Source organism: Biomphalaria glabrata, chromosome 5, assembly GCF_947242115.1.
Source record: "Biomphalaria glabrata chromosome 5, xgBioGlab47.1, whole genome shotgun sequence".
NCBI classification, from domain to species: Eukaryota; Metazoa; Mollusca; class Gastropoda; family Planorbidae; genus Biomphalaria; species Biomphalaria glabrata.
The window spans coordinates 33,097,062-33,122,615 of record NC_074715.1 but is presented as its reverse complement, the minus strand read 5'-3'; the positions used below and the strand labels follow the sequence as shown (position 1 = coordinate 33,122,615).

General features: G+C 31.2%; 1 protein-coding gene and 1 long non-coding RNA gene across 2 annotated transcripts; one reads left to right on the top strand and one right to left on the bottom strand.

The window, feature by feature from the left end:
* Positions 1-950: 950 nt before the first annotated feature.
* LOC106059632 (nuclear receptor-binding protein-like) lies at positions 951-25,101 on the top strand. Its single transcript, XM_013217300.2, has 15 exons — positions 951-1,495; positions 4,347-4,469; positions 4,857-4,958; positions 5,839-5,928; positions 6,055-6,095; positions 6,186-6,280; positions 13,360-13,443; positions 13,579-13,637; positions 16,336-16,437; positions 16,564-16,696; positions 18,256-18,364; positions 18,847-18,897; positions 19,440-19,593; positions 19,831-19,980; positions 21,497-25,101. The coding sequence occupies exons 1-15, from the start codon at positions 1,388-1,390 to the stop codon at positions 21,611-21,613; spliced, it is 1,518 nt and encodes a 505-aa protein (XP_013072754.2). The 5' UTR covers positions 951-1,387; the 3' UTR covers positions 21,614-25,101.
* LOC129926390 (uncharacterized) lies at positions 7,710-10,517 on the bottom strand. Its single transcript, XR_008778031.1, has 3 exons — positions 10,338-10,517; positions 9,239-9,457; positions 7,710-7,910 (listed from the first exon to the last, which is right to left on the bottom strand). It is a non-coding gene; the product is annotated as an uncharacterized LOC129926390 (long non-coding RNA).
* Positions 25,102-25,554: the final 453 nt, after the last annotated feature.

Below are 25,554 nucleotides of genomic sequence, written 5' to 3'. Positions count from 1 at the left end.
CCTAGACCTAGTCCTAGATGATCTACTAGTACTTGATGATACTAGAGACTACTACTAGTATACTAGCTAGAGAGTAGAGTAGACTAGATCTAGATGTAGATCTTATAGATCTAGATTTAGATACCAGAAAAAATAGATCTAAACTAGTGACTAGTCCTATTATTATAATCTATCTATAATTATATTAATTCAATAGTCTGCTCTAGAATATATTTTGAAAAAGTAGAAGAGTTCTCTTCAGGGCATTTTGGTGCATCCCATGATAAGTATCATTTAAAATTGTTGGACAGCTAGATTTAGATAAGTTTATCATCTGAATCGCTATCAATAACGTATCCAGCCATGTCTATTTTTATTTACATTCTCTCAGTCCATTACAATACGTCACTTCCGGTTTCGGCCATTGAAGCTGATTTTCAATTCTCGTTATTTTTTACACTTTCAAATTACTTTTTCTAATATAAATACGCTTTTCTAAAATCTCAAATTTTTAGGAACTAACTTTGATGCTATCTACTATCTAAATCAATCGCTATCTCAATTTCGAAAAAAACCTCTTCAGTTGGTCTTTAAAACCCCATCCAAAAAATAAAATAATAATCAACTAAAGGAAAACTATAGTCAACAAATTCCATGAGCGTAGGGGTTGGGCAATTCGGATGTTAAAACCCCCTTCCAATCAGTGGCGTAGCTAGGAATGTGGCATCATTTGGGGGTAACTGTATTTTGCGTAATATTTAATGTAAAAATAAAATTCGAACGCTCAGTTGATTTTCAAATCCACCACCCTAGCTACGCCACTGCTTCCAAAAAAAGCAACAATCACTAAATAAAATAAATTCTATGAGCGTAGCCAAAACCTATCAATGTATAGGCTTACGTGCATTTAGCAAAACAGCTCTAAACATTTTCATAAAATTCGGAAGTAGATCTACAGTATTTGATGGTTAGGTTGATTATATGATCTATAAAAAAAAGATGTTTTCAGTCATTTCAAGTTGCCTAGATCTTGATCTGATCTAGATCTAGCCTAGAATGCCTCAATCAAGATTTATTCTGTTTTAGATAAGATTTCGATAGATATACTGATATAGAATCTAGATCTACTTATTTATCTAAATATTCAATTAGACTAGTAGTCTAATCTAGAACTAGCTGTAAATCTAGATCTAGATCTAGTTCAAGTTGTCAAGATTTGAAGATACGTAACATTTACATAGATCTAGATCTAGTATGATCTACTACTACTAGATCTAATACTAGATCCACATTAACATTAGGCTTTTAGGTCTAAGTAATAGATTTTATAGATCTAGACTAGATTCGAGAGTAAGAGTGAGATCTAGATCTAATAAAAATAATAAAGAATAGTAATAAATTATTAAATATGGCAGATCAAGAAACCGAACAAAAACCCGATAGTGGGGAAGATTCTGATGATGAAGAGGTTTTAGAAGAAAGTCCCTGTGGTAGATGGCAAAAACGCAGAGAAGAGGTAAAATAAAACTAGATTTAGATAGTGTGACTAGTGTAAAAAGATAGTACTCAGTAGTCTAGTACTACTAGTAGTACTGTAGTACTAGTAGGGCATAGATAAGATAGTGCCTGACTGTAGACTGTAGGGGACATTTTAAATTAATGGCTAATTATGACTAATTCATGATTAATGCCATGGTTAAAGATCTATATTCTATATTATTGGGACTTAGACTTAGAGTAATTTTTGTCTATCATGTAAAAATTATTAGCTCCCTAATGGTTAGTCCTAGGAAAAAACTGCAAACATAAACTTGTCACTCATTTGTCAATAAATGTGTTGTTTTGTTTTGCTATGCACTGGTTCAATAAAGTATTGTCAGGGTTCATTTCTTGCTTGGCATGGCTCCTTAGGTAGGCTCGTAGGGGTTTACAAAATTACTCAATTTCAATTAATTAATATTTGCTACAAAAATAAGAACAATTAATACTTAATAAACTTCAACTCTAACTCCAGCTCTCAATGAATAGCAAAAACTCTTTAATATCAAATAAAGCACACAATTATATCACTCTCAAGAAATAATACAAAACACCAGTCCATCAACTCTATGAAACATATATACATTACACCAGTCCAGGAAGCAACATCCAACCTTCCTGGACTGGGAGCAAGACCTCACTAACTAACACATTCTCTCGCACATTCAACGAAAACTTAACCATTTAGTTCATAACACGTGCAAGACTATTCACATGACAAAGGGATATAACTAACATATCAAAATATTAAAAGTAACATTAATTCTCATCAAAATATTAAAAGTAACATTCATTCTCATCAAAATATTAAAAGTAACATTCATTCTTGCCATACCTCCCCCTGACAAATATAACATGTCAAAAAGGGGCAGGTCATTGAGGTCCAGCTCTGACATTAATGAACACCATTCCCCGCTTTGTAACTTAACACTCTCTTTGTGCTAACACTTATTGTATTTAAAAATCTTCAATTTTCCTTTTTTTTTTATATATTTATATGAATTTCTTTTTATAACTCAAGACATACATGTCAATGTTACTTTTCCTACTATCAATTGTTCCCTTATCTGTTTATAACTAATACCACAACCAGGCCATTAGGCACAAGTTTTAAAGATCTATATGTAATACTGTAGCCTAACTAGTTTACCTCAAAAAACAACTGAGGATGACCCCACATGTCTAGCCTGCTCACTCCACTCAGTGACTGTTTCCTAAATTTGGTACCTGATCAATGAATAATTGTCCCTCCCGCTGCATTTTTTTTGGTACAATGTTGATGATAGCATGTTTAGTACCTATCTGTTCGATCAATAATTAGAGCACCAAGGAGAGAGGGAGGGAGAGCAGGGTTGTGCCTATCACTGTTTGGTTGTTAATTGTATTCTAAAACATACTTTTTGTTTTAGTAGCCTATCACTCTTGATTACCTTTGTCTTTTTACAATTTTGTAACGCATTTTGATTTGTGGCAAAACAGTAATAAAATAGTGAATAGTGTGAAAAAATGTAGTGCGGCCTGACAAGTCTAACAACTCAATGTTAATTAAAATAGCGTTCATTAATCTCATTAATATACAAATATTAGTGAACACCATCTATTTACACATAAGCAGTGGCGTCACTAGAGGGGTGTGGGCTTCACCTGGTGACACCCACCAGGGAGTGACACCCAAGTGGGAAAAATGCACTTTTCTAAAATGCAACTTTTAAAAATAAAAATTACTACCTCGAATGTCTCTCACTGTTTAGTATGAACATGCCCCAAACCTTCTTAATTTAATTCTATTGTAATCTTCCAATTTTGAGTAAAATAATTTGTTGTAGATGCCAGGAAAAAGAGTTTCAATAGAAAAACGTTTGGCATTGCCTTAGATAGACAACTCTGAAAAGGGCTTAAGGCGCTCCCCCAAACATCTAATCTGACCAGTTGAGTTGCGAATATATCATTTTTTATTGTAAAATGCTGAGAAACACAAAGACTTAAGCCCCATGCACAACATTTGGCTCATAGCACTGCAAGCTCTCTCTACAGAAATCAGTTTAAGGTGACTTTCACAGACACTTCCCAGCGGGTCCCAACAAAATTCAGGACTTCTAAAAAGGTGTGACTCCATATTAGACGTGGATGGCCATTTTTTGCGTTCCTCTTTTTGGCTTTCATGTTAAGGCTGACTTTGGTAAACATGTTTCGTCTGATAAGTGCAGTTTTACTTTACTTAGGCTTAGGATAGCCTTGTGACTATTTCTGTATTATTCATTATAAAATGACTAATAACAGTCATTAATTTGCTAATCACTAATCTAATGTTACACCAGAAATCATATCATTGGTGCTTGTGGTGACACTCTTCTCTCTTCCCCCCCCCCCCCCACTTCTGCTCCATTTGATGGAACATGCAAGCTCTCATTTTTCACATGCCCCTTTTTGTCACAATTGAAGAAAAAAAAAGATATCTTTTGTTTGTTTTTAAATGTGTTTGTCATTGGAAAACAGAAAAAGAAAAAAATAGATCAATAAATAATCAAGGCTCAGAAACACACATCAAAATAAATTCTATCTTTATTTAACAGGATTTTATATAACACCATCATATTCCAGTACATAGCATTTGCATGTTCTCAATGAAGGTTATTTACTTGGTGTAAATGGTTGACAAATGCATTCTAACTTATATATTTGAAGACATCTGTTAAACCTTGCAACTAAAGTCATATTTTCCATTCCCATTGGACATCATCAAGGGTGTGAGGTTCAGTTTGAGATTGGTCAATAAGCTCTACCTCAAAATATATCAATGTTATATAGTTGAATTCTCTTTTGTGCAGGTAGACCAAAGAGATGTCCCTGGTATAGACAATGCTTTTTTAGCCATGGATACAGAAGAAGGTGTGGAAGTGGTCTGGAATGAAGTTCAGTTTTCAGAGAAAAGAGATTTCCGTGCTCAACAAGTAAGATTGATTGTTAAATATTGACATTTTTTATCAACAAGCTCATGTTAATTTAGTATTTGCATTACTCACAATAGCAGGGTTTCTATCCATGACTTTTGCAAGACAGGATTAAAGCCTTTCAAGCCCTCACTCAAATGATGATGATGATGATTATATAAGTATTTACGAAATGATGGCTGGATACTCTAGCACTGTGCTAAAGATTTTAAAAAAATGTTTTTTATTAATATTTATTATTAAGATTAGAACTTAGTATTTGATTATTAATAATTAATTATTATACATTATACATGCATTTTATTTAGCATTGTCACTAAAATATGAATTAATCAGATATTACAATAGATGTAATAGTATCTAATTGGCCTTTTTTTTTTATTTCAGGATAAAATTAGACAGACCTTTGACAATTTGTGTCAGCTTGATCATCCCAACATAATAAAATTCCACAAGTTTTGGACAGATGTAAAGAATGATAAGCCAAGGGTATATTCTTTGTCATAGTTTTGTTGCATTCAATGTCACACATTTTTTCTAGTCTTTTATTTAATTATTAATTATGATACCAACTCTGTACACTGTTTTACCTGATATCTATAATTTTACTAATGTATATATTTCGTTAAGAAATGCCCTATATCTTAGGGCTTTTAAGATATTCTGTTTTATGATACTATATCAGACAATGCGATTGCATAGATTCTAGTCAAGTTTGAAATGTTTCAATTTTGTAAAGTTCTCTCTTCAAAACAATTTCTGATCACTCAAACATTATCGTGATGCCAGAGATACTACTTTAAAGTATAAACTCAAACAAAAATATTTTTCAAATAAATACAAAACATTCTAGAAATTGGAATCACTATGATGATAAATATGATGATAAATATACAATACAATTGAATTTCAATACATTTACTACAGTCACTGAGGCCCAGAAACAGTTTAATGCATCTCCTTATATAGTCTCTACGATCTACGTTTTGCCCTTACTTCTTGAACTATTTAAGCTATTTTAACAAGGGAAATTTCTTAATTTCACATTAGTTTTAAACTAACTAGTAAACAACTTTCTGCTGCGACCTTGCTACACAATTATTCTGTTCTAAAAATTTAAAAATAAACCAGTGAAAGAATAAACAAGTTTGTTTTTCAAATATGACCATGAACATTTCCTTTCCGTGACATACTAATTAGTTGGCTTTTAAAAAAAAAAATTAATAAATTTTATTCGTAAAATTTGTTAATTTTAAAAACTTGCATGTCTTAAAAAAAAAAATATCTTCTTATAAACTTAAACTATAGTAATTCAAACAGATGTTTTAAAATATCTTTTCTTCTTATAAACTTTCTTGACTATTTTCAGGTTATATTCATATCAGAATATATGTCTTCTGGTAATCTAAAACAGTTTTTAAAGAAAACTAAAAAGAACAACAAAACATTTCAATTAAAGGTATAATAGCTATTACAATATTTTACTTATTCATAAGACATAATACATTTCTAAATTATAAAAGCATTGGTTTACAAATTTTTAGTTTGCTTGGCAATTAATTTTATTTCAATTGTTCTCAAACAGGCTTGGAAGCGGTGGTGTACACAGATATTATCAGCTTTAAGGTAAGGATCTTGCTTGGCTTTAAACAAAAAAATATCTGTTACCTCTTAATTTGTTACAGAATTTTAATCTATAATTTTAACATATTGCAGTTATCTCCATTCTTGTGACCCACCTATCATTCATGGTAACCTTACGTCAGATACAATATATATTCAGCACAATGGTCTGATTAAAATTGGTTCAGGTAGGAAACAACTGTTTGTGTATTTTAATTCGTTCATTGCTACAAATCAGAGAAACTGAATAATTAATACACTTTTTGCATCTTCCATAAATCTTGCTTGAGAATAAATATTTGAGGGGGCAGGGGCTGTTACAATACTATGGCATTTATTGTTATTGTGACTTGTAAAACTATCTTTAAGCTGCAGATGCTTTAATCATTATCATCAAACTCCATTTGAATGAGGGCTTGAGAGGCTCAAATCATCTCTTGCAAAATTCCTGGACAGAAACACTGCTGTTATGTGTAAAGCATGCATGTCACCATACAGGTCAAGTACTTGTGGTTTCCCAGATCTGTCTAGACAGAGATCAGCAAGTCTTTGGCAGTTGAAAAGAATATGAGCCACAGTTTCCTCTTCCTCCCCGCATTGAGATGTGTGAAGTATGAGCCGATAGGACATAGCCTGTCCTACACTGTGCTTCAATAGCTTGCTCTGACCTGGGCCTGCTATATGTACGATGGACTGTCATTGGTTGTCTCGGTGGTCCCAGGTTCATATCCTGCTTGCTGCCATCTCTTTGTCATTCAGTTATGACTAGGAAGTAGATTATCTTCAACTTTGAAGGAACATCTGAAATGTAAAACATTTTTTACAACACTGAATGAATCTTTGAATTTTTATTACTTTGGAAAATCAAAACTAAATCTTTTCTTGAATATTCCTTGCAAATAGGCAGATCTGATGGGGGCTGCCTCTGAGTTTGTGTAATCACACAAACTCTCTTTTGTAATCTTGTTCATTTCTGTTTTTTTTATTTTTGCTAGAGCATGATGGAAACTCACAGCCTGCTGGGTAGGTGTAAGCCCTCCCTGCTGGGCCAAGGAGTCTGCAATGGTGCTGCCAGTCACACCTATGTGACTTGGTACCCACTGGATTATTACCACAGTACCCATAGTGTTTGTATTGTGTGAAGCCATCATGACACTTTCAATAATAGTGGGCAATGGTACTGGGTTTTGCAAAGCCTTTAGTACTAGTTTCAGGTCACTGACAATGAAAATCTGTGTTGCCCTCACATGTCCCTCACGAAGTCAAAAGAGAATGACTTTTAAGGGTTCACAGATCGACATGGCTTCCACATTGAAACTGCAAATACTACCACATGGTCTGAGGTGAGGTGGCTGAGCGGTAAAATGCTTGGATTTTGAACCAGAGGGTCCTAGGTTTGAATTCTGGTGAAGACTAGGATTTTTTTATTTTGGGATCTTTAGGGCGCCTTTTGAGTCTATCCAGCTCTAATGGGTACCTGATATTAGTTAAGGAAAAGTAAAGGGGTTGGTTGTTGTGCTGGCTACATGACACCCATGGGCCACAGAAACAGATAACCTTTATATCATTTGCCCTATAGACCCCATGGGAACTTTACTTTACTTACCTCATGGTCCAAAGATTTTAACTAAGAACCAGGATACTCAATGTAGGCTCCAAAGATTGATCTTTCAGACTCTATTGATGTCGACCCATCAGTATATGTAAAAATGCACTGGGCTAGAAGGCGTTGATGGTCTCCGGTGCTATTATTCGATGATCGATAGATGAATGCCTTAGTGGCCTTAGGGTCCACTAGTTTCAAGTGATTGTCTGGGGCTGTGGGCGATATCAGGGGAAAGAGGGTAACAAATATTGATATCTTCTCATACATTTCTAACGTCATTTACTTGAAACTTACTTTTTCACCTGTTCATTGCTTTATATTTAAATACAACTAGCAGTAAAAGTCAATTATATATTGGTCATGTTGATTCTTAGAGGAAAATAAACTTCCCTTCAAAATCAAAGATATTTGAATTCTACAGAGAAAGTTATAATAGTGAATATATATTCATAATTTTAAAAATGTATTAAAATGGAATTATAAAATTCATAATTTTTTTCTTATTAAAAGAATAGAAAGAAAGAAAATTACTAATGCGTGGAATTTCAAGGTTTTCTTATATTAAATTTAACTTTTTTTCTACTGAACCTACATAAACTATCATCATAATTTTTATTTTAAATTAATTTTTTTAGTGCTTTTTTTTCTTATTCAATTATTATTTTCAGCAATGGATTTCATTAATGTCTCTTGCAATTTTTTTCTGCTATTCTCATTTTGATTAAAATTTATTTAGATTATTGCATCCAGTGATTATTAAAGATAAATTTTAAATTTAGAAAACAAATGTAATTAATTTTCAATTAGATGAAAAAAAGTTTTTTTGAGAATTTAGTAACACTTTCAATCAACTGTTATAGTAATAAAACTACAATAATGTCAATAGGCTTTCACAATAGTAGTGGTAGTAGCCCTAATGACAGATCTAGAATAGAGTTAATAGGAATAGTAATAGCAGGATGTAGATTGGAGACAATAGTCTCTGTATTTTATGTCTGTTATCTTTTGTAGAATGTTGTTGTTTTTAATATAAAAAAAAGAGTTCTTGTTATCATAACAAATTTCCAATAAGGATCAAACTGTGTTAAAATACATTCTTGATGCACACTATTGAATCAGAAAAAATATTATAAACCAAGTTATTATTTTTACATTATGTGTTAAAAATGAATAAAAAGATAGTTGTATCTATGTTTGGCTTGAGAATTCTTCTAGCTTGATTTGATTGTAAGATAAATACCATAGTATTTATTTACTTTTTTTTCATTGCCTTGAGGAACAAATTTTTTTTTATTTCTTACTTTGTGTTGATATTATTGATATTGAATCTAGTATATGCTTGTATATAAGTATCTAACTATTTCTATTTCTTCTTTAATTTTTATGCCATAACTTTCAGATTAAAATTTTAATGTTTATTTAGTTGTGTTTTTTTTTTTTTTTTTTTTTTTTTTTTTTTTTTTTTTAAAGAAAATATGTCAGTGATGTTGAATTACAGAAATTTTTATAAGACCTTTCTTTCAAAGTTGGCCAAAGATACCTGTATAAAATCTGTGTTGTCATGGTAACTGTAAGCAGTTTTAGCTTGGAGAGCTCATTCAGTCACAGATCATTCTATTTTACATTAACTTGAAGTACAGCTTTATCGTGTGCTAAAAGCTTTTTTTATTTGTATCTCACTTCATGTGATCACAGAGACTGCAGTCATATATGCATTGATTGATTTGCCCTCATTCCTTTTGTCCACAGTGTATTTAATCTATAATCAAATAAACATAGATGGATGATGGTATAGGTTTCAAGAATATTAACTATTTGAGGAATATACACTAAACAGTGTCATTTGTTGCAAAGAAAGATTGTTGTCAGTTGATAGATCTTGTAATTTCAGTAGTTGAAAACAAACATTAATAAGCATTACATGGATGCACCTTTGTAAGGCTGAAATGATGAAATTATTCTTAGGCTAGGACTAAACCTGCTTTAATGATAAGTTGTCACGCTTTTAAAAAAATGTATTATCAACATTTGTTCAAAAATAATCCCTTAGCCAAATAATCAGCACACATAATCTACTTAGAATAAACTAATCAATTCAAGTTGGATGTGTGGTTGAGAGGCTTAAACAGCTTGGCTACCTATCAATGGGGCTTGGCTACTATTAAGGGTGCTCAATTTGGACACCTTACTTAAGCAGAGTTGTTTTTACTGAGCGCCTAAATGCAGCATGGAAAACCTTCTCCCTGATTCCACCTTTCCCCACTGGTCCACAAAAGAGATTGGACCTTAGGGCACTGAGAATGCTGTATGCATGAAAGTTGTGCTATATAAAATAATTTTTTTTTTAAAGTTTACTATCTTAAGCATAAAATGACCAGCATACCCCTATAGACCACAAGGTCTGAAAGGGAACTTTACTTATTTTTTTACTATATTCAATACAAGATTCTATTTTTTTTTTTTTTTGGTTTTATTTACAGTTTAAAATTATTAGGGTTTTTTTTTAAATTTTTTCTAATTAAAGATTAGAATTGTAAAATATTAACTAACAAGTACTCACTCAAATATTGCAGAGATTCTTATTTTTTTAAATTAATTATTTACTCTAAGATACATTTTATGATGTAGTGTTTACATACCCTCTCAATGAAAATTTAAAATGTAGACACACACATACATTAAAATGGAACATTGTTTCAAAGAAGCTAAGTAATGGGATGATAAATCAAAAAAAGTTTAATGAGTTTTCTTGGCTCTTTATTCCCATTATTTGTTTTTAGTAGCATTTTTTGTTTTCTCTCTTGAGCATTAATTTTGTTTCTCTTATTTTATTTACTTCCTCATAAACCATTGCCAACTCAAGCCAATGTTAGTGAGTGCAATTTTTTAATTATTATTTTTTTAAATTCTGTGCTGAGGTAGTTTTTTTTTTTATCTCTACTTTAATGTAACTCTTTTAATATCACTAGACATCTCTGCTTCATTGAGCTCTTCTGATATTTGTTTTATTTTGTGACTGCACATTGGTAGTACAAGCAGAGTAGCTGCATCATACATTAGAGGAGAGAGGAAATAACCTTGACACTAGATGAGTTTCTTACAGTCCAGACTCCCTAACTACATTCATAACTACATTCATACAAACAATTGCAGCAGACATTACCATAAACTTCTAATGATTCTCCAGTCTTCAATAAACATTTTTCTAGTTATGTCCTTCAGTTCAGTCAAACATTTTTCTATTAAATTTTAAATGATCATTGTTTATAGGCTGCAATAGATTCCATGAAACAACATATTTTATAATAAGTTGATGATGAAGTTAGATGATGTTGCTATTCTTTTGTCACACTTACTATACATCTATCTCTGATTTGTGTGGTTGACAAGTGAAAAAAAAATGATTGGCTTTAATGCAGTCCTCGAAAGAATTGTTGAAAGTCCTTTATTTATTCATTTTGGTAAAGTGAATCTGGATTGTTTAGGAAATAAATCCAAAGGTTCTTGTTTTTTTCTTTAATAAGGTTCAAATAAATTGTGTTATTTTAGTGTTCAATTCAATGCTCTGTTCAGTTTCTAGTTAAGGCAGTCCTTTGAGTTTAAAACATCACTACCATAACAAATACCTTTAGATTTGTCCAGCTTTCATATCTTTTAATCTTTTTGTATCCTTTTTTAATAGAAATACTTTCAGACCAGTAGTAGGCTTAGAAATACAGGCTATTCTTTACACAAACTATATCCAAGAACAAATGTGATGCAGCTTTTACCTGTCATGCACAAATATGTATTATTATATATACTTTGAATTTAACTGGTGTCTCTAGTGTGTATGTCAAGACCCAATCCCTTACTGTGTTAGCTGTAACATAGGGTGTGTTTATTGTGTATCTATAACAAACCTGTATCGACTTGTTGTGTATTAATCATACTCCCTATTATATAGTTATCTTTTATGTTAATATGAATGGCATAAGGATTCGTAATGAACAGCAAAAAATATTTCTATATTATTTAAAAGCAAGTTCTAAACAATACTTGCCCATGAATCTATAATTTCTAATTACTTTTGATTTCTCTTAAAATGCTACAAAATATATAATAAGAAAAATTTTATTATCTTCTATATAAGTTATTGATAGATTAAGATAAATAGTTACTAAAATGTTTTTATGTTCTATAAGAACTATAGATAGATATGTTAGGTCACAATGTGTACATTTTAAAAAATCTTAACCTGCTTGAATGCAAGAAACTCATTAACTATTGCATACTAAATGATACAAATAATTATTGATTAGGTACATATCTGATTGAAATCTTAACATCAGGACTGAATACTAATGTCTGAGAATATCTCTGGATAATGACAATAACAGTAAGGTTGTGGGTGATAATTATCTCAAATTATTTACCACTAAATATTTCTCTACACTATAAATAGAATGTAATATTATGTTTGCTAGCTTCAAACATTTAGTTTGGCTGAAAATAGGCTATTTTTTTAGACATTTTTAGGGTAGAATGATTAACAATAACATTGAGAAAAAAATTATTAACTCCTAATATGTTAGCAAGCAACATAGTTCAACTTTAAGTAGAATGAAATTGTTATCCTTAAACTTAAGGCAACGATGAGGATAACTTATTACTGGTACCACTCCAGTTTTTCTTAGAATATTTTGGTAAGGTCTAATTTGAAACATCATTAAATAGTTTGAAATACTAGATCAGTGGCAGCTGATACATAATGTGACTGATGCACCCCATAATCACCTGCACAACAATGGCTGAATTCAAAGTTGACATTCTTAAACTTAGTCATAGAAAAATAACAAAAAATATTCAATAGCTTGTCAATGATAAGTTGAAAGTAATGTCGACAGTGTATAATGTTGTAGGTCTTAACAGAAGAATTCTGCATCATTAATATTGGCAAGTCATAGTTTTAAATAAACATTTATTTATATATTATGTTTCTATTTTTTTTTAAACCTTTTGATCTCATTTCGTTTAGCTTTTTGGTATTTTTTCAATGCTTCTAATTCCTGTTTCAAGTGAACCTCCCTCCATTTTCTCAATAGTACAATTATTTTACTCCCGTTGATGATGTGTCATTGTCATTTTTATGGAATAATCATTGTTAAATTGTAATTTACTATTGGCTGCCACTGTTATTGACTTCTGTTGAATAACATAGGTATTGAAACAAAATTTACAATGTCATTTGTCCCTCTTTTAGAGCAGAAACTACCTAACATTTTGTGTTTTTGTTTTTAGACTTCTTCTGACATAGTATCTATGTAGACTATGTAAATCAGTTGTATTGTATCATTGCTAGATAGTTGCAATGTCACTTAGTGATGTGTTATGAAAATAAAGGCAGTTCAGCATGTCTGTATAAAGAAGATAAATGTACAATAGAATGTTATATATATATTTTTTTTACTTTTATTGTATGGTGTATTTTAATTTCTTCAAATATTGTATAACCTTAACTGCAATGAAAAATCAATTCATAATTATAGTTGTAAATTAAAAAATATATATTTTTCTTTTTCATTAAAAAGAGAAGAAATGGGTGGAGGTGGGTGATCAGTAATATATTTGCTGTATCATTATCCTGTATTTGTGTTAACCAGTATTTTGTTAACTGTGCAGTTGCCCCTGATGCCATCCATCACCATGTGAAGACGTACAACGAGGATCTGAAAAATGTTCATTACACAGCACCAGAATGTGAAGGTCTTTACAACTTTTTCTTGAGCTTAGCTTGTTTATTACTAACATTACTCAGCTTGTTCTAGCTGTTAGTCTCTTTACTGTAGTTTGCAGTATTACTATCCATTCAGAGCTTACTTTTTCAATTTGGTTTTGCAGATAGTGAACAAATGACAACAAAAGTGGACATCTATTCATTTGGAATGTGTGCCCTTGAGGTAATTAACACATGTGGCATATTCTGTCAAAGTGAATGTTGTGTTTTTTTTAATTCCTTTTTTTTTTTTTTTTTTTCATTTTATAAATTAACACATTTAAATTCAAAAGAAATGCTTTATATTTTGATGCTTCAATTGGTCTTAAATTATTATAATAATGATAATAATAGTATTTTTTTAGTAAAATATTTTCTTATGAATGAGTTCTGAAAAAAAACACATTTGTTCATTTATATTTGGCACTTAATTCCAAGGATGTAAAAAAAGTAAATTAAATAAGAAACAGAAAATATCATCATATCAAAAAGTCAAAGAAAATATTATGGATTTCCCAATTATTTTTTAACGCTAGTGACCTCTTTGACAAATGGAAATATTTGAACTTACAATAACAATTTCTATTTTATAAAAACGATTTTCAGCTGATTCAGGAAAAATAGGTTATCAGATTTAAGCTAGTAATTAAGTCTCAAAACACAATTTGTTGTACCAAAGAAGAGTGCCTCATCAAAATTTTTAATTGGGTAACAAAAATAAAATATTGAATTTTCCTAAAATTTCCCCCCTCATTTTTTTTTTCTTAAAATCAGAAGCATTTTTATTATCCTTTATTGAGAGAGATGTTGCATGCCATGAAAGCACAATTTTAACATGTCCTGACTGCTTAGACCAGCTACAAAGTTATTGTTTTTCAAATACTTAATGCAACTTTGTTCTGTATTTACATTCAATTTAATATAATCATTTAATATATAGTTTAAAAAATATTCGATGAAATAAATTTTTTTTTAGTAAATTCACACAAATGTACAATGGTTTCACTTATTTTTGCTTTCCCTTTTTATATCCCTTGATCTAAATGTATTGTTTTGAAGTATTGGAAAGAATGACGATCTAAATAAATGTATTAAACTCTATTTTTGCACCCCTGAACTTTTATGAGGAATTTTTAGCTATGTTACATACAATTCATTGTTTTTTTTCAAATAGAAAATAATGGCAATGTCTTCAATTCCAAAGATTAAGGATGAATGCAAACCCAGTTGCGATCTGTATATTTTTCCACACCTCGTGCAAAGACATTGTACACTGGTGGTCTTTTTTATTTCTTTTCGTCTTCTGGGCTTGTCTTCAAAAAGTACTTTTCTTTGGGTATCAAATGTGTGTCCCACTGCCTTTGTGAGAGCTCTCCAACTTCTCTTTCAGAGGCCATCTGCTGTGAGCCACTTTCCTTAGTAAGAGCGAAATGGCACCTGGGTTGATATTTATTGTGCTTAAGGGGACACCTCTTTTATGCCATCCTTCTTTAAGATCACCTTTGGCATGTGGTCGTCTTGCATGGGGGATAAGTGTCTGATCCTCCGCTTCGGTTGAATGGTAATTAGTACCTCTATACTGTCCACACCAGCCTCAAGCAAGACATACCGATACTTTTTTGTAATGAAGTCTTGCCAGCTTATGCCCGTTATGGAGCAAAGACATCTTTGATGGAAGCATTCAAAGAGCCTTAAAGGTTTTTAACTGAGCACTCAGGTCTTAGAGCCATACTAAAATGTGGTGAGAACCACTGCTTTAAAAACAATGATTTTGTTGCTAGGTGAAGAGACCTATTCCACCATACTCGAGGCGGCCAAAAGGGCTGGCCTTTGCGAGACCGTTGTATATTTCTCTGGACAGTGACACATTGTAGGGCACTGTGCTAGTCAACAACATTAAAAAGATAGCCATTCACATTGATTTGTGGAACTGGGATATTTCCGATTGGGGACTTTTGAAGCATGACCTCTGTTTTTTTTAGGTTAGCAGACAGACCAAACGAGGCAGCAGCCTCTGCACATTATGGACGGCTAATTCAAGCTCCTGTTCAGTGTGTTCAAGAAGGGTGCAATTATCCACATTTAGCAGCTCAGTAGCAATCATATCTTTAATTTATGTACAGGAGAGCAAGCACTGTATGGCAAATATGCTGCCATCAGTGTGAAACCTGATGTAGATGCCCTCATGTAGGCGTCACCTCATTTTATTTCAGATTGCTCCACAAAATATTGCCAAGAGTATTGGAGAAAGCACACACCCCTTCTTCACATCAGTCTGTACAGAGAAGTGATCTGCTTTGACATTTTTGACCCTCATACAGTTGCTTCAGAATAGCAATGAATCTTTTAAGGCATCAGTGCCCAGATAAAACCCCAACAAGACATTGTGACTCACTGTGTCAAATGCTTTGATGAGATTGATCAATGCAGTGTAATGTCTAGGTTCTGATCCTGCATTTTTCTTGCTAGACAAAAATCATGTCCGAGGTGCCTCAACCAGCCCAGAAACCACATCGACTTTCAAAAAGCACATTGTCTAAAATCCTGCTACTGACAGTAATGTAATGCCATGGTAATTAGAGCAGTTTGATTTGTGGCCTTTTTTGTACAGGGATATTTTCTGGCAGGATAGTACATTTGTTCGAGCACAAGTTGAAGAGGTCTGTTAACCTTTCTGTGAGAGCAGAACTCATTTTAAAAACTTCTGCTGGAAGACTGTCTAATAATAATGTTATAAAAACAACTTTTGTTGTTATTAGCAAAAGGTGTCCTATCTTATTTAGTAGTATATTTATCAAAATACTTAAACATTTTACCCATGTACTACTGTGATTAACAAAGCAACAAATAAAAAACATTGCTTTTTTTTTTTCAATAAAAAGATGGCCACTTTAGGGTTTGCATCAAGTGGAGATTCCCCTGCTGTATCAGACAGTGACATTATTACAGCATCTTTAGAGCTTGTGGAAAGTCCTCTACAACAGGTTTATTTTACATGTGCATTGGTTATGAATATACTAGAATTCAAGTTCATATATTAATTTTATTTGAAAGAATAAGGTAATATTTCAATAACCTTACAATCTGTGAATATTTTAAAATATTTGTAGGACTTCATCAAAAGCTGTTTACAGCGTGATCCTAACGATCGGCCAACAGCTCGTGAGTTACTCTTTCACAAAGTATTGTTTGAGGTTCCCTCACTGAAACTTGTGGCTGCTCATAAGATTATCAAGTCCAACGGTAGTTAGTTTTACTGTTTTTTGTTTACATGACTATAAAGGCTGTTATATTGTTTATCTAACCATAGTAAATATTAAACAATGTGTATACAAATGGTAAAAATAAATTTTTAAAACTTATAAATAAGAGGTAAATGATTAGAATGAGAATTTTTTAGGAGAAAGTAAAAGATATAGTTTATTGTGCTGACCACACATTAGTATCTAAAATCCTTGTTTACACATCTTTATAAATCTATGGTTGCATATTATCTTTGTAAGACCTTTGTTAATCTCATATCATCTTGACTAACTTATGCCCATGCATTTAGATGATCTTAAATTTACCAGATCTTTGGGTTGATTTTAAATGTCAACTTGCTTTATATTATTTTACATTTTTAGTAGCTTCTGCAGTGAAAAATCGCTATTGTGTTTTTATTGCCTCTATCTGTAATGTTTGTATCTGATACATATTCTTAAACATCCAAAGCATGTCCTTTTAAAAATAGAATCTACTTTTAAACAAAGGGTTTTGTTAAATAACTGATTGGGTTTTAGATCAATGATGATTTATTGCGGTCCTCAGGTCAGATGTATCCCACCAGAATATATGTTACCTGTGATTTCATATCATTGTTAACTTAGTTAGATTAGAATTTTCTCTCTATACCATCCGCTCTTTTCCCCAACTAATGTCAGGTACCCTTTAGAGCTGGGTATACTTAGTTTAGGCTTTGAACCCAGGACCCCTTGGTTTGGAAGCCAAAAGCTTTACCACTCAATGCTATATATATATATACCCTTAAAATAGGGTTACCCTTTCAGACCATGAGATCTATAAGGCAGATGATGCAAAGGTATCTGTTTCTGTGCTATGGCCCACGGTTAACGAGGATGTCATGTGGCCAATGACCAACCACCTTTACTTTTCCCCATTAGAGTGGGGACCCATTAGAGCGGGTGGACTCAAGAGGTGCCCAAAGATCCAGAAATGTTATGTACATATATATATATATATATATATATATATATATATATATATATATATATATATATATATATATATATATATATGGCTCCTTTTGTCTCGAAAGGCAATGGATGCGCCCAAGTGAGTCACTGGTTTTGGCTTAATCTTGAGACGGGGCAGAATATGTACATATATATATATATATATATATATATATATATATAGATAGATAGATAGATAGATAGATAGATAGATAGATAGATAGATAGATAGATAGATAGATAGACAGATAGACAGACAGACAGACATATATAGATATATAGATATATATAGAGATATATAGTTAGATAGATAGATTGATTGATTGATTGATTATTAAGCAATTCATAGTGACTTATGAATGTGATTTAAATGTGAGAGACTTTTGATGTAATGTGTTGAACTGCATGAACAAGCTGTGTGAAAGTCCAAAAACTCAATGTTTTAGTTGACACTTTAAAAAAATCAAATGCTTGGTGCTGTGTTTACTTTTAAGAAATTTCTGCTATTTTTAAATAATATTATCACTTTTCTGAATCTGTATTTCATTGTTTGTTGTAAAAATTCAGCCCTGCTGGCAGAAAATATTACAGAGATCACACATACTGCCAAAACAGAAGACCCTAATCGAGTCATTGCTGAAATACCCAGCATGAATGGGGAATTAACTCAGTGGAAGTAAGCCAATTTACTTTAATTCAGTTTTCAGATTTGAAAGATTATTACATCTTATTACTTCTCTCAGGATGGCTAGTGATTGCAGTGGGCAGGGTTCAAACCTAGAACCATTGAGAAAACAATCCAAAAGCGCATATCACACAGCTAGGCCACTATCTCAAGCAACCCTTGAGTACATTTTTCATTTCTATATATGTCATGCAAAAATGTTTTCTTATTTACAATGACTTATCTAACATGACCTTCTTTTTTTTTAAACTGTTTTTTAATCTTGTAGTTGCTCTATATACATTGAAGAAAATGTATAATAAAGATTCCTATTAATAAAAGTAATAAAAGATGTAAAAATATATACATGTAAGAGATTTTTAAAATTTTGTTGTTTTATTTTATTTTAAGTTTTTAAAATGTGAAAGAAAAAAAAAAGTTGAAATTCAAATTACAACCATGCCGATTTAGCTTTAATGTTGTTTTTTTTTTAGAGTTTCCCAAAGCCCAGTGCTTGAGTTGGATAAACTTTTGGATGATGTCAAGTACGTATTAAGTTGTGAATTTGATATTATTTTTTCTTTTGTTCAGTTCTAAAAACATTATCAGATTCAATAATAATAAATATTTTATTAATATTTATAGTGTATGTATAGATAACAAAATATGCTTCAGTAATTGTTATTTCTATTTCTACATAATGAGAGCTTCTCACCCACCTTTTTATTGTGGGAATGGTTTGTATTTTGTACTATTTTCACTATGTTGAATAAGTTAGTATTAGACTTTGTTTATTGAAAAAAAAAAGAAAATATTCTGATTGCCTAACAAATCTTTTAAAATATCATCATCATCATCTTTCCTTTGCGTTCCTCATGGAACATAGGTTCTTAGTAAAAACATGTCACTCTTAGCGGTTTCTTACTAGTTTTTTAATGGCTTCCCAGCTCTTTCCTGTCCTCTCGGCTTCATCTAGTACACTGCATTGCCACGTTCTTTTTGGTCCTCTTTTGTACCCTGGGGGTTCTACTCTAATTTTTAAAATATAATGAGGTGTAATTGTTGCTAATACCTAATATTTTTTTAGAAATGGCATCTATCCATTGACTGCATTTGGACTGAGCTATCCCCAGGTGACTAGGACCAGAGCTGCCAGCCCAGAACTAGCTGAGTCTGTTAAATCTGAAACACCAGAGCCTTATGACATTGAGACCAGAATGATTGTTTCTATGACATGTCATGTAAGCATATACATTTACACATATATACATATATTTGATAGTGTCCACACACTCATACATGCATATCAAATATTTCCAGATTGAATGACCATTGGGCTCTTTAAAGTTTTCTGTGTCCTTTTGTGGATCAATATGAGTTGAGAGAAGACATTTAGCTTTGGATTTGGGCAGTATAGTCAAATTGAGTAGGCTAGTTTATCTCCAATGAAAATAATGTTTAGTCTTTTGTAACTTTAGATTCATCGAGTGGAGGAGAACCCACACCCTCAATTAACTTTATTGGTGCGATTCGATGATCAGATTAATAGACAGTTGCAGTGTGAGGTGAACAATGATACAGGAGAATCCTTAGCTGATGACCTAGTTTACCATGGCTTTATCAATGAGGTAAATAAGATTAACTTGATGTTTTCTTCCTATCAACAGCATGGTAAACATTGTGGTACCCTGAGTTCATATGGTTACTGAATACAGAAGCAATCATAGCACAAACATTTAAAAATAAGATGACAAAGGTGTTTTTCCTACTAGTTGATGTGTTTATTCTTTTTTTACAACTGCACAAACCTGGATAACATTCTAAAGGAATTTTGATGTCATTTTTACTAGTAATGTAAAACATCCATTCTTTTTTTTAATTGATGGATATATGGTCCCATTACATAGTAATTTAAGATTACTTTTTAAATCAATATGTATGTAACAAGTTCTACTTGATGGCTGCAATGCCCTCCCTGCCAGTCTCGATCCCAGATGACAAAGTTTCTAAAAATGCTATAAAAAAAAGTTCACTTTAAATTATATGGGATCAATACTTTTGTCATTAGTGTTTAAGTCGCACAGGGCGTAACTATCTTTTTTTTAGGGAACATCTTTAACTAATAATATAAGATGAACAACGATGAAATACCCGTATACCTTTGCTAACTGATACCTGCATCCATGGACATCAGTTCTGTACATTGCATTTTCTAAAAATGTACAACTGAGAGCAACATCCTGAAACATAGGATAAGTGGAGATCTAGCGATGTCACTAAACTAAGAAACTTCTTACTTGACATGCGTACCAGAATATCAAACATGATTAAAACATTTATGTACTTAAGTACCCGTTACGTGGAATCAGTGGATACTGTAGCATAGAACCCACAGCCAGACCACTTCTCCACTAGAGAAACTAAGGCATGAGGTCTTACACACACAAGATTTTTGACATCAAACTGGTTAATATTCACACAAAAAAAACAATTATGAAAAAAACATTCATGCGTACACAACAGACTTTGCCAATGGCGTTGTACTACTCTGGTCTACAAGTAAATGCATACAAGAAACACTGAGAGCCTAGATAGAGAAGCACCCAAAATTGGTCCTTGCCTAAACTGGATAAAACTAAAATAATGCAAGTGGGATTTAAGAGAAAGGGTTGTTGCGCTATGTTCCAATCTCTTCTGTGGGAAAGGGGATATCTGGGAGAAGTTTTCCGTGCTGCCCTTAGTGGTTTAGCAAACACAACTCTGCTTGAGAATCTGATAGCTAGCCAAGTGTTTTTTTGCCATTCACTATTTATTTTCAGGCTTTCCTTGCTTATTACAAACTATTAGTAGCATTATTTTAATCACTGTATATTGCTCTGTATGCCAGAGGCCTCAAACTTTTTAATCCAACATATCCAATATTATCACTTTTCTGCTCACCTTACAAGTCCTTCTGAATTTTTTTTTATAGCTTGGTAAACAACTTCCTCAGCTTGATCTGTAAATATTAATAATAATAGTTTCCCCCTAAACATTGTTTTCTTGGTAAAGCCTAATAATCTTACTGTTTTTTAAATTTCCCCTTTGATATTTTAAAATATTGGAAAAATATTTGAAATATTTTCACATTTGTGTTTCTTACAGAAAGACAGAGATAAAGTAGCCTCACTAATTAGTATAACTTTGCCCAACAACAGCCTCAACACTAGCCTGAACCAGCCTATTGATCACATAAATACCTCTCGTGTGCTTGTATCATAGTCCTGGAACTAAGCCAACACATAGTCATCTTATAAACTAGATTGTCCCTTTGGGTTTAACATCTACATAGAGGAGAAATTGAATAATATAGTCCTAGTTTAACATCATAGTTTTTGTAATATTTTTTTTTTATCATTATCTCAGCTTCAGTCATCCTTTTCTCTTTTTTTTTTCAAAAATGTTTTTTTTTTAACTTTGATAAGTACTAGGAATTTTTTTTTTAAGTTTCTTTTTTTTTTTATTGAACTTTTAACTTAACTGTTAGCTTCTTGGAAGTTACTGATTAGACCCATTCTGCATGTTTGCCTCCTGGCTGTATTCTTATATTGCCACATATTGTGGCTGGATGCATTTTAAATGTCTTATGTTGGTTTAAAATAAATATATCCCAATGTAAATTGTATTAAAGATGTTTGTATAGGTCCATGATCTTCAGTTTTAATGTGATGCTTACTAAATATGTTCAAAGTATTTTAAGTATTTTGTTTCATCTGTCATGCTTGTGTTAACAATGTTATGTTATAGTAATGATCAATTTTAAAACTCTTGCGCTTGTTTCTTATTACTTAAGTAATAGACCCTTTTATATTGAAAACTTTGGAAAATATAGTTTTCAAAATTATTCAATTTCACCAATAACATAACATATATATATATATATATTAAAAGATGTATTGAGAACTTTAATTATTATTTAATGCTACAACAGTCTCCTCTACTTGAGACATAATGCATAATTTTTCAAAATATTAAAATGATTATATAGAAACTTTAAAATAAAAATACTGGTAAAACATAAGAAATATTAGTTTTAATAGTCACAAATAGTTTTACAACCATAATTGAACCTAAAACTTCAAAATCAAATATGTTTTTACAAGCTTATTTTATTTTAATCTAAGTGTTGTCTAATTATGAGCAAAAAATACAGAATTATGATAGATGTACAACTTTTAATTGAAATTTTTTGTATTATTATTATTATTTACCCGGTTAGACTCAGAATCATCACTTGATTTTAATGCTTGAAAATAGAGAAGAAATTGGTTGTTGCTGATTTTTTTTTTGGTAAAAATAACAAACTGCCTTTTTAAAAAGAAGGGAAAAAAAAGCTTTACTGTTCTTTCTTCCAAAGGTCATAAACAATGTTCTTTTCATTCCAAATAGGCTAGAGTTTAAATCTTTAGGAAACTATTTCTATTCAATAATTTCATTAGACAATTCCATTTGTAATATTTGTATTACATTTCACATTATTACAAAGTCATTCTTATTAAGATGCTGTATTTTTTTTTACTATTTATAATTATTATTATACAACATATGGGAAAATTATTGAGGATAATTTGGTAAAAAAAATTAATTTGTTTTTCAAAGATTTCAGATACTTAGAATTGAGATTTTTAAAAAATGCATAGTTCTAATAAGTTCTAAAAATAATTTTTGGTGTAAAAATAAGTTAAGAAAACAGTTACACTTCAATATTTTCCTTCATCTTCAGTGAAATAGCTCATCTTTCATTAAATTCATATTATAACCAAATATTCAAATAAAACTGTTATTGAAATTATGCTTTCATGATAAAGTACCTTATGTAATATGAAACTAATATGTATGATGTATAAATTTAACAATTATTTGACAGTGATTCCTTTTTATGGAAAAAAAAAATGTTGTTATACTTTAAAAAAAATTCTAATGTTAATTAATCTCAAAATTTTGAGAAGAAATGTTTCACATTCTCATTTGAAGTCCTAACAAATATTGCTTACATGTTCCATTCCTTTACTTACTTATATATTTATATCAATCATAGCAATTTTATTAGAAGTCTGCACACTTAGAGCTTTCAACCTATGACACTAGAGCATTAGTTGGGCATTTCTGTGTTCAAACTGAGTTTTGAGGAACTTAGCAGCCACGCATTCTTTCTTTGCCATCAGCATTTGTTAGTTTCTATAAATGTGTAGTAGAAATAACTCTGTGAGATGTTTTGTTAACATGTGTGTCTTACTTGTTCATCAGTACTTATCAAAATAAAGCAATAAAACACTTCCTTTCTTGTTTTCTAGGTTTGGTTATTGAAAAAATCAATTCAATAGTGGATCAGTTTTGTTTTATTTTTTATTATCTTTCTTTTTCTTTTTTTTTTCCTGTTACCATTCCCTTATTTTTTTTTATTTAAAGCTTTGACATTTTACTTGTTTTTTCATCTCTATGTTTCAATTGTTTTAGATTGCTTAAGTACAAGAAATATGAGATTTTATTTTAGAAAAAATAAGTATGGTTATTTTGTATTGCTTCATATTGTAGGAAATTTTTTTTTACTCTAGGCTTGTTCGTATTTTGAAATGAACATGTGCCCGAAGGCCTAAAATTATATAATATATATATGTTTATTTATTTTTGCATGTAAGCCAAATTTCACAACATTTGTCTTTTTCTCCCTAGTTACAATTTTCTGCCATGTTTTGTTTTATATTTTATTATTTGGCATCTGTAACCAAAAAAAAGAAAAAAGTACTTTTAGTATCAATTGTTTTTTAATGGAAGTGTACAATAATGTAAATAGAATTTATTGACTGTTGCATTCAAAGAGAAATTAAAGCGGAGAAGTTTACAATTGTACCTGCCAATTATTAGTGTATCAGTATCTTTATTTCAATATGCATTGTAATATATGTTTAAATGATGGTGTGTGGAAGATTGTGACTTTTTTTTTTCCCCTCGCAAATTTGTGTTTGTAATATATTTATTTGTGTGCATCAATTTTGTAGATAATATTTGTACATGTTCTATTTGAGGCATTATTAAATCAGGAAGCCTACTTGGTACTTAAAATGTTTGAATTGATCAAATATTTAAGTTAATAATAACACTTAGGGATGGAGGGTGGTAACAGAAAAACAATAATATATTCACAGGGTATACGTTGGGCATTCCTTGAACAAGTGACATGGCTTTAAAACTAAAATTAGTTCTAACAGATAAAGGCTTTTAAAATACAGGTTTTTTAAGTATTTAATAGTGTGAGGCATTTTAATATCAAGAGTATATCATGACATCATCATTTTTCATATTTTTTATATAAAGATTGTTGATCTGTAATATGGTGTGTTATATGGATGTATCAGCTTTGGGGGATAGGGTGATTAACACACTAAATGAAATGTTGAGCTCCTGGATTTTAAATATTAAAACTGAAGTTGTACAATTAGTTTGTATATTTAAATTAACAAATTCAATTGTGACCTGGTGCAATAATAGGAATACACTTATTAGTGTTCACACAGTTGATAAGAACTAATAAATACAAAGAGCTTTAATATGTTTGTTTGTTTGTTTTAATTTATAGTGATACTGAGTTTTTTTATTTCTTAATTCTGTTTAATGACCATACTGTTACATTCAAGTAATAAATGTATCCTAGTATGAGCTTGTATCTTATTCTTACAAATAAAACTGATTACGTGGTTAATCCAATTATACCTCATTATTTTTTATTTTTATGCAGATTTTATTTTTTTTGTCATTACATACTGCTTAATATTGTTACATTTACAGCTTGAACAGTAATTGTGATTTCACTTGTACAAATATATATATATATACAGTGGCGTCACTAGACGGGGGTACAGACACACGTGCGCTACGTGTAGATCGAATATCCCTTGCATAACAGTATTGAGCAATGTTGACTCTTTCTTTATAAGACTTAGCTTGGCTTACGACTTTTACTTTTTAAAATTTGAATGAATAGTGCCTTCTGATTGCAAGAAAATAATTCAATATCGGAACCTCCTTGCCTGTTATATTTTCATCTTTGTTCCCATGGGCTCTGCATAGTACCAGAAACAAAGCGCTGTGTAGACGCCAGGGAACAAAAATGAATGATGAAGCCCAGAATGCAGGAAGGCGCAAGGCAAAGCTTTCGGCGCTTC

What these genes read in the sequence shown, in the direction of transcription:
- LOC106059632 (XM_013217300.2), top strand. Translation starts at nt 1,388, where the DNA reads ATGGCAGATCAAGAAACCGAACAAAAACCCGATAGTGGGGAAGATTCT. An exon ending in TAAAGAATGATAAGCCAAGG is followed by an intron (nt 4,959 to 5,838) that starts GTATATTCTTTG and finishes GACTATTTTCAG; the next exon opens with GTTATATTCATATCAGAATA. An exon ending in TGGAAAGTCCTCTACAACAG is followed by an intron (nt 16,438 to 16,563) that starts GTTTATTTTACA and finishes AAATATTTGTAG; the next exon opens with GACTTCATCAAAAGCTGTTT.